Genomic DNA, 14,998 nt, shown 5'->3' with positions numbered 1-14,998 from the left:
CCCATTATACTGAAGTTCAGCTTTAGTGTTAAGAACAAGATGAGTATGGTTTACAGCAGAGAATCAGCCTGCATCAAGGCCTGCTCTAAATCTAGACTTCCAAATAAGGCCTAACAGTCCCAAACATTTACTGCTCTATTTAAAAAAAGATGAATGCAATAGGACTTTATATCAAAGAATCTAAATGCATTTTTATAGGCATGCAGTAGTTAGCATTTCACAACAGCTCCATAAAATTCATGCTGTTTCTCTCTTCATTTAACAAGGAGGAAAAGATAGAAAATTTTTGATGGTTTCAATATGTAACATGGGCCTCTGAAATCTCTGATCATTCTGTCTCTCTGGACCCCTTACTACTTTTTCCTCTGGGACTCCCTATTTTCTCTCCACGCTGACCACATCCCCTGTCTTGGGGATTCCTTCTTCAGCCCTATTCTAGCTCAACTCCATCTGCTTGTGACTGCTCCGGAATACTAAAGACTCTCCAGATGCTATCATTCCCTTTCCTTCACTCTCTTAAGCTTGTATAGCCCAACCTACTCTCATAAGGATATGGCACACTGGTGCTTTAGAACAACAATATCTGCCTTATTACTCTAGGCATTTGATGCCCCAGAGGAAAATTTCATCAAGGGCAGGTAGTCCCTGCTGGTGTTCTGTCATCCCCCTAGTTAAAAAGTTACATTCTCTATAAATTTATAGCTACACAGGTACATCTGTAGGCATACATCATAAATATCCATGAATCTGCCCAAGTTTTCCCAAATATGCAGGCCACCTACAAGTATATATTACCCACATTGCATCAAGGGGCATCATCTGGCTGCATGGATAAATTCCTCTCCTCTTACCAATGGGGTATCATGTGTCAATTTGGCACCCCGGCTGGCTCATCCTGGCATTTCTGTGGTGCCATGCTATCCATTCTGCACCATTGTCTCTTCAGACTCACTGACCCATACTCTCAATACTCAGTCCATGGATGGCCCAAATGAAGCTCATTGTCTCCACTCACCAGAGTCGGACTTCAAAAGTGAATGACCCCTGCTGCCTTGGGACTTCCACAGCTGGAGTATCTTGCAGGAAAGTGGAAACCTCTGCCTTTCCCCCTCCACTCTATTTGAGCAGAGATAACCCTGAAAGTAGGGAGCAAATTACAGTATCTCCATCATCCGCAGAGTGATCCAGACTCCCTTTGTGGGTCATCATCTGGCACCAACTGTCTCTTTGACACTGACAAAGGAGCACTTTTCAGAGATAATTTCCCTATCCTTTGTTTCTTCCTTTTTTTGTTGCCGGAACATCTGAGATTTCTTACTAGAAGCAGATGAAAAGACGCTCAGCTAGGCAGACAGTTTCCTACAGTTTGTTGTCAGTCAAATGACCTATCAGTTATGTCTCCACTTTCTGGAGGCCAGTGTAGATTTATAGGCCAAAAGAGCTCTCACCCAGATATTAGCATCTATACAATAAAGTCTCTGATATCCTCTTTGGTGGATCTTTATCCTCCGGAAATGCCAAAGAATAACTCCACTGTGCCTTGTGATCATGTTCAACAATATCATTAATACATGCATTATGAGTCTCTTTGGTTTTATAGACATAGTTCTAGATTTCTTGACTCTTGCCAGAGATAATACGTTTTTGAATACCTCATTCTCAAAATCTCTATCTGGATCAGAACAATATTTGCTTGGAAGCTGTTTCTTCTTTTTTTTAAATATTTTATTTTCCCAAATATATGCAATAATAGTTTTCAATATTCATTTTTGCAAAACCTTGTGTTCCAAATTTTTCCCTCTTTCTCCTCCCTTCCCAAGACAGTAAGCAATCCAATATAAATTAAACATGTGCAATTCTTCTAAACATATTTCCATATTCTTCATGCTAAGCAAAAAAATCAAATTAAAAGGGAAAAAATGAGAAAGAAAAAAAAACAAGCAAACAAGCAATAACAACAACAAAAGTGAAACTATCATGCTTTAATCCATATTCAGTCTCCATAGTTCTCTCTCTGGATGCATATGGCATTTTTCATCACAAGTCTATTGGAATTGCCTTGATTCGCCACATTATTGAAAAGAGTCAAGTCCATCATAGTTGACTATCATATAATCTTGTTAATGTGTACAATGACTTGGTTCTGTTCACCCTTTACTTAGCATCAATTCATGTAAGTCCTTCCAGGCTTTTCTGAAATCAGCTTGTTCTTACAGAACAAAAATATATGGAATTTATTTCTTTAAAAGATTCTTTTATTGAAATACTTTGGTTACAATAAAAGTTTCCTGGGTGGGCCTCTGTATGCTTTAAAAAAAATAGTTTTACTCCTCTAGGTTGTGATTTGTATTCTTCCACTTACAGAGACAGAACTTTTATGGATGCCAATGCCAAAGAATTGCTAGTGCTTATTCTTTCTAGATAAACAGTATCAGCCAGAAAAATTTTCTCTTTGGGACACAGATCCTACACTTATAACCCTAAAAGTTCTGTCTCTGCCCAAGTTTCCAAACTGATTGTAGGATTCCATTTGAGCCTTGAATGGTTTTATTGTATCTGTTATAGTCCAATATGAAATTCCATTGAACAGATACAACCTCTGCTCTTCTTCCAACAACAGGATTCATTCTGTAAAGTCAAAGGTGACTCGTCCCTTGAAGGTTGCTTTTGACTTGTATTGCTTCATTGACTACAGATCATCAAGGGACAAGTGATGGAAAGAATTGGTACAGAGCTGTGCACATTCCTGAGAAACTCTCGGACTGTTAGATATACTTTCTTATATTAACAGCCCCCTATTCATGTCAGATTGTTTGAAGTTCTTCCTCAGACAAATAAATAAATAAAAAAGCATTTATTAAACATTTACTTTGGGCAAAAATTTTTGCTAAGTGATAGGGATACAGATAGAAAATCCAGGAAGGACTTTGCTTCAAAAGTGCTCATATTCTAATATATCAGATGCAAGTTAGATAGAAAGGCCCCATGGACTTTAGAGTATAGTGGCAAAATATGAACCATAATGTCTTTTCTTTGATGCAATTTTCTGAATAAAACAAATCTATTTCTGAATCAATTCACAATAGCAAAGACTTTGGTGGCAAGAACTTCCTTTTCTAGGTCAAGGTAATAGTTTAACTGGTCTCATCACATGCTGCCTCCCTCTTCTTTCCCTTTCCCTTCCTTCCTCCTTTCTTCCCCCCCTCTCTCCTCCCCTTTCTCTTCCCACCCTGTTCCTGTTTCTGTCTCTCTTTCTCACAGTTCCTTGCTGCTTACATTTGGATTCATGGACCTACAGACAGAGCATTTGCACCCACATTGGTCTTCCTTGGCTAGGAATGCACCATATTTGGCTAGCACCACTCTGCAAGTCTAGCTGGCAACATTCAACCTTGTGCTTGTCAAAATGTGTCTGTGGATTGTTTTCTGTCCAAACTTGAATCTGAACTCTTGAAACCGATTAGTGATACTCTACTCTAAAGCCAAAAGTCTCTTTTTTTAATATGGGATAACACATCTCACTGCCAGACCCTTACTAGCAAGTATGATAGGCTGCTTGTGGCCATGGCTCTCCTAGCATGAAATAGCTTCCAAGTGCTCTAGTCCTTCATGCATTGCACAAAGAGTTTTCTTGGATCCATAGAAACCAGCAGTGACGTATGGGTGAAGTAATTCTCTGTTCCCACACTACCAGCTGCCTGTCGGACACTTCCATCTGGATGACATGTGAACATATCAATCTCATCATGACTAAAATAGAACTTATTATCTTCCTCCCAAAGCCCACCTATACTCCTAATTTCCCTGTAGAGGTCCTGTAGAGGGCTCCACTATTCTTCTCATTAACTTGCTTCCCAGCTTTGATTCTTGCATTCTCCCTCATCCTGTACTGCCAATCAGTTACCATGTCTTGTCAGCTCCACTTTCACCACATCCCTTATAGTCTTCCCTTTTTCTCTAATTGCACAATTGCCACTTTAGTTCAGGTCCTCATCACCTCTCCTCTGAACTATTCCAATAATCTCCTTACTGGTCTCCCTTTTTAGAGTCTTTCTTCTCTCCTGTCCATCTGTATGACTTGCCAAGATTTGTTCTGATCTGGTTCTGAGCAGCCCCAGTGCTGCCCCACCCTCTTCTTGAGGATAAAGTACTTGAGTATTTAAAGCCTTTAACAATCCAGCCCCAAACTATCTTAATAATAGATTTAATTGCATATCACCTCACTTCTCTATCCCAGACTCTATAGTCTTCATGATCTTCCTGTTACCCATTATGGGCTCTTCATAGACTGCAAAATCTGCCCATATTGACCCGCTTGACATTCCTTACATGCAATATTCTGGCATGGTATCTTTGTACGTGCTGATACTTTTTTTTCACTTCTTCCTCCTAGAATCGTCAGCTTCTTTCAAAGCCAAGCTCAGACATCACTTCTCAGTTGTGACCTTTCCTGATTTCATCCATACCTGCACTAATTTCAATTTATTTTATATAATATCTTGTATTTATGTATATGTATATGTTACTGATAGAATGTAAGTAAGCTCCTCGAGGGAAGGGACTATTTCACTTTTTTATTCTTTGGTCATGATATCCCTGGAGCCTAGCACAGTTCATGGCACACAGTAGGTGCTTAATAAATGCTCGTTGATTGATCCCATGTAATCTACATAGGTTTCTTATTCCATCAGTCTCCAAAAAGTGCTAATCTCCTTAATTTCTCAACATATGCTCATGAAACAGATCATTGAGAAGACTTGGGGTGATGACGTCATTTTCCGCAAATTTCTAATAGTAGACCTCAAATATTAGAAGAATCTCCAGCTCTTCAAAATACTTGGAATGTGTCCACAGGATAAATGGCTTTTATCTTCTTGAGGTCCATGCTCAGTCCCTGACAGAGGCACTGCAGAGCTTTCATGTATTGATGGACAACTTAGAACCAGTAGCTCCTAGCTGATCTCATAGTCTTAGAACCCTTTCTTCATGCTTCTCCCTCATTGGGAGGCAGTATTGCACAGCAGAAAGGACAATGAATTTGGGGGTCAAAGGAGCTTTGCCACTTTCTACCTGTATGACCTCAAGAAAGTTCCTTAATCTTTCCACACCTGAGAAACCTGGGTTTCTTAGAACTGGGGGGAGGAGGAGCAGCTGGATGGAACAGTAGATAGAATGCTGGCCCTGAAGTCAGGAGGACCTGAGTTCAAATGCAGCCTCAGATACTTAATACTTCCTAGCTGTATGACCCTGAGTAAGCCACTTCACTCCAATTGCCTCAGCAAAAAAATAAAAGTAAATAAATAAATAAGAAGGCTGAACTAAATGATCCCTAAAGTTCCTCTCACCTGTAAATCTATGATCCTATCTATGTAGCTTTGGGAAGCTTGCTTCATCTCTCTAATCTTGTTAAACTGTAAAATGAGGGAGGTTAAGTGAGATGACTTCAAAGGATCCTTATATCTATAAACCTATGAATCTCTGATATTTCTTGGTATAGTAAGATCATTCATCTGAAAAGCTTCTTCAAGGATAGACAGTCCTTGCTCATAGTATAGCTAAAATCACAGAGCCTGGAAAAGAAGCTGGGAGACATTTTGTCTTGGGGAAAAGCATGACATTAAGAATTTAGAGCTTGGAGTCAAGAAGATCTGTTGCTTATTAGACATGTGATCTTGGACAAGTCCCCGGGAGCCTCAGTTTCCTCTTCTGCAAAACAAAAGAGTTGAACTAGATGACCAATTGGTTCCCTTCTAGCTCCAAAGTCTTGTGATTTTGAGCTCTTCACATTCCTTGTCAATTATTTGCATCTCTGCACTGAAAATATCTTTTTACATCTAGTTATAGCATCCAATCTCCCCACATTGTATTTGACTTAGCTTTGTCCTTTCAATTGTATTTTTTTCACTGAATATTTTAAAATTTTTTGTGTTGTTGGTTTTTTCCATTAATGAATTGCTGGTGGCTTCACAAAGCAAAAAAGAGCCATGTAAATGAGTTACTCTTTTTCTAATTTGGTGCAAGCCTATTCAGAGGACTTCCAAGGGAGGTAACAGCTGAAAAACAGGGTTATTAATTGCAAGCCTTTAAAAATCTCTTTGACACAAGCCATTTCCACACATAATTTATGGTATTACCAAATGTAACAGAGCATGTAATAGAGCTTTGAGCATGCTCAGATCTCCTAACATGGAGGCATTGTGTCTTCCTATATTGATGCAAATAACCTTCTTTGATTGACTGTGCAGCCTATAAAAACTACTAGACTGGGACAGTCTCTTTCCTCTGTAGCAGGAAAGAGCAAGAGAAAGAAAGGGGGGAGGGGAAGGGAGGAAAGAGAGGGAGGGAGAGAAAGAGAACAAGAAAGAGAAAGGAAAGGAAAGAGAAAAAGAAAGGGGATGGAAAGACAGAGAGACAGATAGAGAAACAGACAGACAAACTATCCTGGTGTGGCAGTTTTTAAGATGTAGTCTTTTCTGGCTACTCAGTCCATCCATAGGAAAAGACAGGATTCAGAAAGTCTCTCCATTTGGAGACCTGGGCATACTCCAAAATTCCATTATCTAAACAAAAGACAAAATTCTACAATATGATGAAATGTAGTTATAAAGTTCAAATAACAGTTTTTATTTATGAAACAACAATAATTCCATAAGTTTTGACACATTCCATGGAATCATTCTCTTAAAACCAATCATTTCCTTTTTAACTACTCCCTCTAAGGATTATCCTTTCAACCTGTAATTTATTAATTTAATTGTTATAGTAATATATTAATTGAATGAAAGACATTTTTCCTTCTCTTAATCTGATCATTATCTTTTAAAATTTTTTAAAATTTGATAACATTTTATTTTCAAAATACACAGGGCAGTAGGTGGCGCAGTGGATAGAGCACCAGTCCTGAAGTCAGGAGGATCTGAGTTCAAATTTGCCCTCAGAAACTGAACATTTCCTAGCTGTGTGACCCTGGGCAAGTCACTTAACCCCAACTGCCTCAGCAAAAAAAAAAAAATAAAATAAAATAAAAATAAAAATAAAAAAATACATGCAAAGATAGTTTTAACCCCTGCAAAATCTTATGTGCCAAATTTCTCTCCTCTTCTCCTCCATTTCCTTCCCTAGACAACAAGTAATCCAATATAGGTTAAACATGTGCAATTCTTCTAAATTTTTTCCATATTTATCATACTGAATAAGAAAAATCAGATCAAAAAAGGAAAAAAATGAGAAAGAAAAGAAGCAAGCAAACAACATCAAAAAAGGTAAAAATGCTATGTTGTGATCCACATCCAGTCCCCATAGTGCTCTCTCTGGATACAGATGGCTTTTTCCATCAAAAGTCTACTGGAAATTGGCCGTTTCCATCACAGTGGATCATGATCATTACCTTAATTAATTTCAAGAAGAATTTCTTCTTGAGTTGATCTCCCTTTAGAGTCTGGTTAGGTCTTCAGTATGAATGATTTGGAGATTTTGGAGCAGGGTATTGTTTGGAAATGATACCTAAAGAAAGACTGAGAAGGTGTCTTGTTCAGATTAGAATAAGGCTATCTACTCTGGTTCAAACATCTTTGAAAAATGCATAAATATGGTCCTGTTCAGATTCAACTCACTAGATGATCCACTAAAAAATAGCTTTAGTTTTGGTTTCTCATTTGATATGAATTCATTTGAATGCCAATTCATGGGAATGTAGAGCTAGAAAATGTTCTTATAGCTCAACTGTTAGTTCAACTCCAAGATAAGGGATCTGGGACGAAGGATCTTGCCCAGGGACATAGTAAATATCAAAGCTAGGACTCAGGCCAAGATCTGTTGACTCTAGATTAGTGTTATTTCACGATATATGCCATATGATTCACTTCAAATATCTATTCTTATATCCTTGAAGAGGGCAGGAAGAGTAAGAATCAAGGTAGATGTGTGATGTCATTGAGTGAGGAATTTTCTCTTCCGGCACAATTTAGTCCCTCAACAATAACTTATGGTCTTAGATGCCTGAGGTACTGAGAAATTACCTGACTTGCTTAGAGTCATTTTCAAGGCAGGGAGATTTGAATTTGCTTCTTCCTACTCTCATTGTTCATCCACTATGCCTACTAACTCTTGTTTCTGGCATTTAAAAAATTTTAAGTCTACAATGGGATGTTACCACAAGACTGCTGGGCTAGAATATAAATGTATTGGGTTTTTTGTAATCCCCAACCTGCAATACCTTGCTGTCACTTTAAGCTATTTCACCTCTTCTGGGCCTCAGTTTTCATCATTGAAAAATGAAGGAACTGGACTGACTGAACATTAACTTTCAACATTAACATTAACAGTAACTGAAGTTTTGCCTTCTTAGTCTGACATTTAGAGATAAAACCTATTTTGTGTAGATGGGGAAATTATTGATGAATTTGTCCTTACAAGGTAACAAAAGGAACCCAGGTATTCTGATTCTAGATCCATTGTCCCATACTACAAAACCATGCTTTATGATAAAAAGCATTATTTCCCTAGCCATCTATTCACACAGTTCAGCTTTTCTTTTAAGATTCTGAATCTTGTTTAATAAAGCTTGTTTTCTAAAGAAACAGAAAACCATCATCATTGTTACTATCCAGAGGTACATTTTTCAAAGCACACATAGAGATTCAGATGCACAATTCCCATTATTGTTAATGGCGACCACATGGGTAAATCCCTATGTACCACTTTTGAAATGTACCCCTTGCTGTTTCCCTATTTTCCCATAATTGTGACAGATCAAGCAAATAATATAACCAGTCATTTTAAGATATGCTTTTTTCTTTTTTTCTCTTAGCAGATTCTGTGATTTTTTTCTATCATGTAATGTTTTGTAAGAGGGGGGAAAATCTAAAAATTGAATCAGAAAAATAGCAATTGAGTTTTTAAAACCCAGAGGTGAAGAATTTCAAAGGCAGAAAGAACAAAGCTGAGTAATCCAGTATGATTGTAGGCATTCTTGCTTCCATGTGTGGAAGACAAGTAAATTAACCAAACAGAAAACTGAAAATACAAGCATATCCTTATAAATTCATTTTTAACTAAAGAGAGGTTGAATCTTACAGTGTTTCTCATACTGTCTTCTATAATACCCAATGCTCTGTACAATGTGAATTGTACCTCACCATTTAGCATTGTGGTAATTGTTACAATTTGACTTTTATAAGGATGTATGAGAGGCAGTGTGGTATAATGGATAAAGATCTAGCCTCATAGTCAAAAGGATCTTATATCATATGGTTGTATGACCTTGGGTATTCCCTATGAGAAAGTCTTTAGAGGAAGCCTTTCAACCTTTGGATGTCACATTGTCTGGGCCTTCCCCTCCACAGTTTCAGTTTTAACTCCTCCCCCATGTCTCTGCAAGGCTTTTTTCCATGACAAGAGATACAACTATCTCTGCTATCCATCCCTTTTTAGAGGCTAGTGCAAACATACATAGTACAGTGTAGCATTGGATCTGAAGTCAAAAGTTCTTGATTCTAATCCCAGATCTGTTACAATGGAAGGTCCAGTGCAAGGAGCATGGGACTTGAAATCAAAGAATTTGGGTTCAAATTTTGACTCTCCTATTTACTATCAGTGTGATGATGCTGGAGGACTCACAGACTCAGTTTCCTCATCTGTAAAATAATTATGCTTTGCATATAGATCAAGAATTCTAATAGAGAATGAATCCATTTGGAAAGCCAAGTTCTCTTTCACTTAGTCTATAACTGTCCCCAGTGTCTCTGTTGTACAAATGTATAATTAAGAAAACTATTATTCTTAAGACAGGAAACCTGTCACTGTACCTTTGCTTTACAAAGTGAGAGAGAGTAGAAGCAAAATTTATTTTTGCTTAACCTCACAAAGCAAGCCAGAGGGAGAGGAAATCATAAACTCCGAGCATTTTAACTCAGAGTCCCCTGTCCTATTATATCCTGACCCATATTTATCATTTTTCATGTTCCTATTGGTCTGATCTGGTACTATAATGATCTGTATGAATTTATGCTTATTCCTGGCTTTAGAAACCAGAAATAGTGTCTGTAGGAGAATGTAGTAGATAGAGCATTAGAGGTGAAATCAGAAGAGGTAGAATGTAATCCTGCCTAAAACATTTACAGATTATTTGATTTTTGGTGATTCAGTTTCTCTCTCCGAGCCTCAATATCCTTAAAATATATAGGTTGAGGAAAAGAATCTCTAAAGGCTTTTCCAACTCTGACATTCTAAATTTCTAATTAAAATTCAATGATAATCAAAACATTTCAGTTTAGCCATTCATTTTCATCTCTTTTTCAATCAAATCCTGTACCATGGATTACCAAAAGGAAGCAAAATTAATGCTTTATTCTTCATCCTTCTCTCTGTAGTAGTGCTATGATTTTTATGGTAACAAAAATACAATGTCACAACCAGATTAATGATAGAATAATGCCTAAACCATGTCTCTTCATTGAGAACAAATTCACTGCCACCTACAAAAGTCCAATCCAGTTTTTGAAAACTGAAAAAATTATTAGGAAATTCCCCTTTACAATGAGTCAAAAATCTGTCTCCCTGGAATTTCTTCTTGTTTTTTTATCCGGAGTTAAGCAGAATAAATTTAATTCCTCATCTACAGCAAATACATAAAGACAATGAACATGACCTCTCTAACGCTGCCCTTCTTCAGGCTAAACATCTCCATTTCCTTCATGGAACCCTATATAGAATGGTGGTGATACTTTTTCCTAGCCTTGTTGTCTTTCCCTGGATATGAACCATATTATTAATGTCCCTTCAAAAGCTTAATCCTAACCCAGAGCCAAATACATTACTCTTGATGAGGACTGACCAAGGAGGAGCTCAATGGAACTGTCACTTCCCCCATTCTAGACACTAAAGCACATTAGTTACTATTAGTGCTTGTTCAGCCTACAAATTCATTACAAATCTTAAGTCCTTTTTCAAATGAATTTCTGTCTAGCCCTATCATTGGTTGGTTCATCATTTGAACTCAAGTATAGGATTTTATATTAACCTAAATTAAATTTTAAAATTTTAGGGCAACATTCTAGCTTAAAATATTAATGGATCCTAATTCTGTCTTCTAATATATTGGCCTTTTCAACTTCTTGATTCTACTTATAGTGGGCCATTTCTCCAAATACTCCCAAAGGTATATTTTCTTCTTTCCTGAGAACATTGGCACAATTCACCATGAGTTTCTTCTTCACCCATTCATTTCATCTCAAACCCCCTGATAACCCAGTTCTTCTCTCTTTTCCAGGTCTTTGATGAAGAGGTGAGCCTTCTCCTTGCCAAGATCAATGCCTTTAAATATGTACATGATCCTATCCACTCCCATCTTTTTCAGTAAATTGCCTCCTCTATCATCTCCTTTACAAATCATGAACTCTGTATAAACTGATTCCTTTATTACTACAAATATGATCAAGTCTTTCTACATCCTTGAAAAAACTTCACTAGACTGTATCATCTCCTCAAGCAATGATCTTTTATCTCTCCTGCTTTTGTCAACCAATCTCCTTGTAAAAGTTGTCTAGATTTATATGAATTGATGCTGAATGAAGTGAGCAGAACCAGCAGAACATTGTATACAGTAACCACAAGATTATATGATGATCAACCATGACAGACTTAGCTTTTCTTAGCAATGGAGTGATCCAAGCCAATTCTCATAAACTAAGAATAGAAAATGCCATCTATATCCAGAGGAAAAACTGTGGAAATTAAAAAGTGGATCAAAACTTACTATTTTTACCTTCTTTTTCTTTCTCGTGGTTTTTTCTCTTGTTTTTTTTTCACAACATGAATAATATGAAAATATGTTTGACATAATTGTTCATATCTAATCTATATCAGATTGCAAGCAAAAATGATCCGAGCTTCTACCACATTATTTCTCACTTGAGTGATTTCTTTCACTCATATACTACATACAGACTGGTGATTTGAATCCAATTAGTCCATTTAGCTGTCCTTTTGCAATTGTCCACACTTGTTTTGGATTTCAATTCCTTGTTCACCATTTTTATTTCTGTTCTTCACACTCAAGATTATTCTTTTTGGTAGAGATGGGAGAGGAAAGCAAAATAGGAGTCAAATAGTTCTGCTTTCTGTCTAGAACAAAAATCTAATAAGGAGGCTATTCCTTGCCTATTGTTGGACTACAGTTTGACTTTAGTAATCCTAATTAGATGGATCTAGGATTAAAGTTTCCCACTATTTCTCCAGTACATTCAATTTCAAATGATTCCTTGTGAGGGCTGCTTTATTTTTCCTATGTGATGTTCCTGACAATACTTTCTATATCTGATAAAATGAAGTAGTCAAACAGATCTAAGTGCCTTCCCAAATCTAAAAATTTTATCTTTCTACTCTATGAATCTATTTCCTACAACATATAGATCTTAGCCCAAATCTGAATAAGAAGAGTGTCATTTACCAGCAACAACCCTTCTTCCTCTATTACCTAGATATCATTCAAAATCTCTTGGCCAAATGCTGACCAAGGCTTGACCCCAGTACTTTAGAGATCTGATGAGATCATGGCCTGAAGTGAGATAGCCAAGGATTTTAAACTTATTAAAAATGTATATATATAATTACAAAATTCATCTGTAATTAATAAAAACCAAGTTGGTATTATCTTACACTAGAGAGAAAAAAGTCTTTCTGAAGAAATGTTTGGCAATAAGCCCACAAAGTCATTTAAATTAAAATTCTGGGCCATGGCTGACTCAGGACTCTTAATTCACTTGCCAACTCTACTTTCCCCAACCCCCCAGACTATGTGCTGACTCACTGTCTTTATTAGTTTTGTCCCTTAATTCCTTCTACAGGGAGAAAAAAAAGGAGGGGGTGTTGAAAATCCCATCATCATCATCTCCTTGGCATTCATGACAGCAAAAAACACAAATGGAGCAAGAGAAGACATGTTTATCTACTGCTGGATTGGGCTAGTTGACCATATCACCTTTCTAGCAATATTTTGAATCAGATTTGAAATAGTTTTCAAAAGAGACATTAAACTTTGTTATTGGTTTCTTGAAGAAATCCCTAAGGATTAGGAAACATTTATCTACCTATTACAATATTCTATTATGGTTGCTTACCACGTGACTTAGTTTCTAACTATTTTAGCCTTTTATTCCTATGTGTGTGGGAGGGTATTAAGAGATGTATTTCTATTATTGTTACTTGTGAATGGAAGCAATTGATGAAAAAGGATCAGGCTCATAATAGAGGATAGTTTACCTTGTCATTTAAGGTCTTTCACAACTTGATTCCATCCTACTTTTCTGATCAATAAAAATTTCTTATATGCCTGCTTTGTTCCAAGGTTTATGTTTAGCACTGGGGATACATAAAGATGGTATATTTCATGCTTTCAATGACCTTACAATTGAATGGAAAGGAAGCCGTGCACACAAATAACTATGGGACAATGAAGAATGAGATGAGAGCAAAGGAGAAGTGAGGTATAGAGAAAGTATTATTTGAAATTTAAAGAGGGAGAGATCACTTTCATTTGGGATAGGTGGAAGAGATAGGAAGGTCATCCAAGGCAGCAGAGATGGGGCTTATCAGGATGGCCTTGGAGAAAGGAATAGCTTTCAATTTGATTTCCTGGTTTCTCTATTTACATTCCATTCTTTTTAAAATTTCAGGCTCTTGATATTAAAGATGAAAGCTTCATTTTGGAAGTTCTCTCTGGATGTCTTGAATATAAGAAGTTACTGGAAGTGGTAGTCACTGCATTTTATGCACATGCTGGGAAGACATGTCTGTGGTCTGACTACAATCTCTTCATAGGTATGTGGTTTTAAGCAACCTGATTTAATTCAAGCGTGAAATTCAAGAATTCAGTAAAACCCAATTATGCTCTACATGCCGTAATCTGATTAATCTTGGTATTTCACATTCCTATATTTTCAAATATATGATAATGGAAATCTTGTGTGCACATTGAAAAGAATTTTAGTTTTGTAATATATATGTTTATATATATGTATGTATGTATATAAGGATGTCTGTATGTATTATGTAAATTTGTACTATTGTGTGTGTGTACTAATAGCTAAGTAGCCCATTAGTTAGACTTCAGGATCTGGAGTCAAATCTGGTCTTAGACATTTACTAGTTATGTGACCATGAACAAGTCACTTAACCCCATTTGCCTCAGTTTCCTCATCTGTAAAATGAGCTTGAGAAGGAAATGGCAAACTGATCCAGTATCTCTGCTGAGAAAACCACAAATGAAGTCACAGAGTCAGAGACAAATGTGAATGGGATCATAGATTTAGACTTCAAAAGAACTTGAGAGGTTATCTGGTTCAGCCCACTCAAATTACCTTCCACATGAGGAATTTGAGGTCCAAAGAGCTAGGTATCTTAGCCCTTAGTCATAAGTGATGAAATTGGGTTCTGTACTCAGGGCTTTTCAATGCAAATCTCCACTGTTTCCCTAAAATTTAATAATTTTGTTGATATAGTTACTTTCTCTGCTGAAAGAAAAAGCAAAGCCTCAGATCTTCTTGGATTGCTTTGGCCAGAAATTATCCTCATCTGCTGGCCAGTCCCTTAGAAGAAGCCTTTTCAAAATGAGCAAGACTGGTTCTGGGATAACAGGTGCTGGTCTATTAATGGGGCCATTCTTTTTTTATGGATCCATTTTTTCTGTTCTTTTTGAAATTTAGTATTTTATTTTTCCAAATACATGTAAAGATAGTTTTCAACATTCATTTTTGTAAGACTGTATTCTAAATTTTTCTCCCTCCTTCTCTTCCCTCCCCCTTCCTAAGACAGCAAGAAATCTGATAGAGATTAAATATGTGCAATCCTTTTAAATATATTTCCATATTTGTCATATTGTGCAAGAAAAATCAGACTAAAAGGGGCAAAAAACCCATGAGAAAGGAAACAAACAAACAAAAAAAGTGAAAATACTATACTTTGATCCATATTCAGTCTCCATAATTCTCTGGATGCGATC

The 14,998-nt window shown here is 36.7% G+C and overlaps 1 protein-coding gene across 3 annotated transcripts in view; it reads left to right on the top strand.

Moving 5' to 3' along the window:
- Positions 1-14,998, top strand: part of CFAP99 (cilia and flagella associated protein 99) — a 177,524-nt gene that overhangs the window by 19,086 nt on the left and 143,440 nt on the right. For all 3 annotated transcript variants that reach the window (XM_031942842.1, XM_031942841.1, XM_031942844.1), the window contains exon 3: positions 13,674-13,818. In XM_031942842.1, coding sequence (XP_031798702.1) covers positions 13,674-13,818 — 145 coding nt within the window. The remainder of the gene's footprint in view (positions 1-13,673; positions 13,819-14,998) is intronic.

This window comes from Sarcophilus harrisii, chromosome 6 (genome assembly GCF_902635505.1).
Source record: "Sarcophilus harrisii chromosome 6, mSarHar1.11, whole genome shotgun sequence".
NCBI classification, from domain to species: domain Eukaryota; kingdom Metazoa; phylum Chordata; class Mammalia; order Dasyuromorphia; family Dasyuridae; genus Sarcophilus; species Sarcophilus harrisii.
Note: the sequence above shows the minus strand (reverse complement) of the source record. Positions and strands in the feature narration are given on the sequence as shown.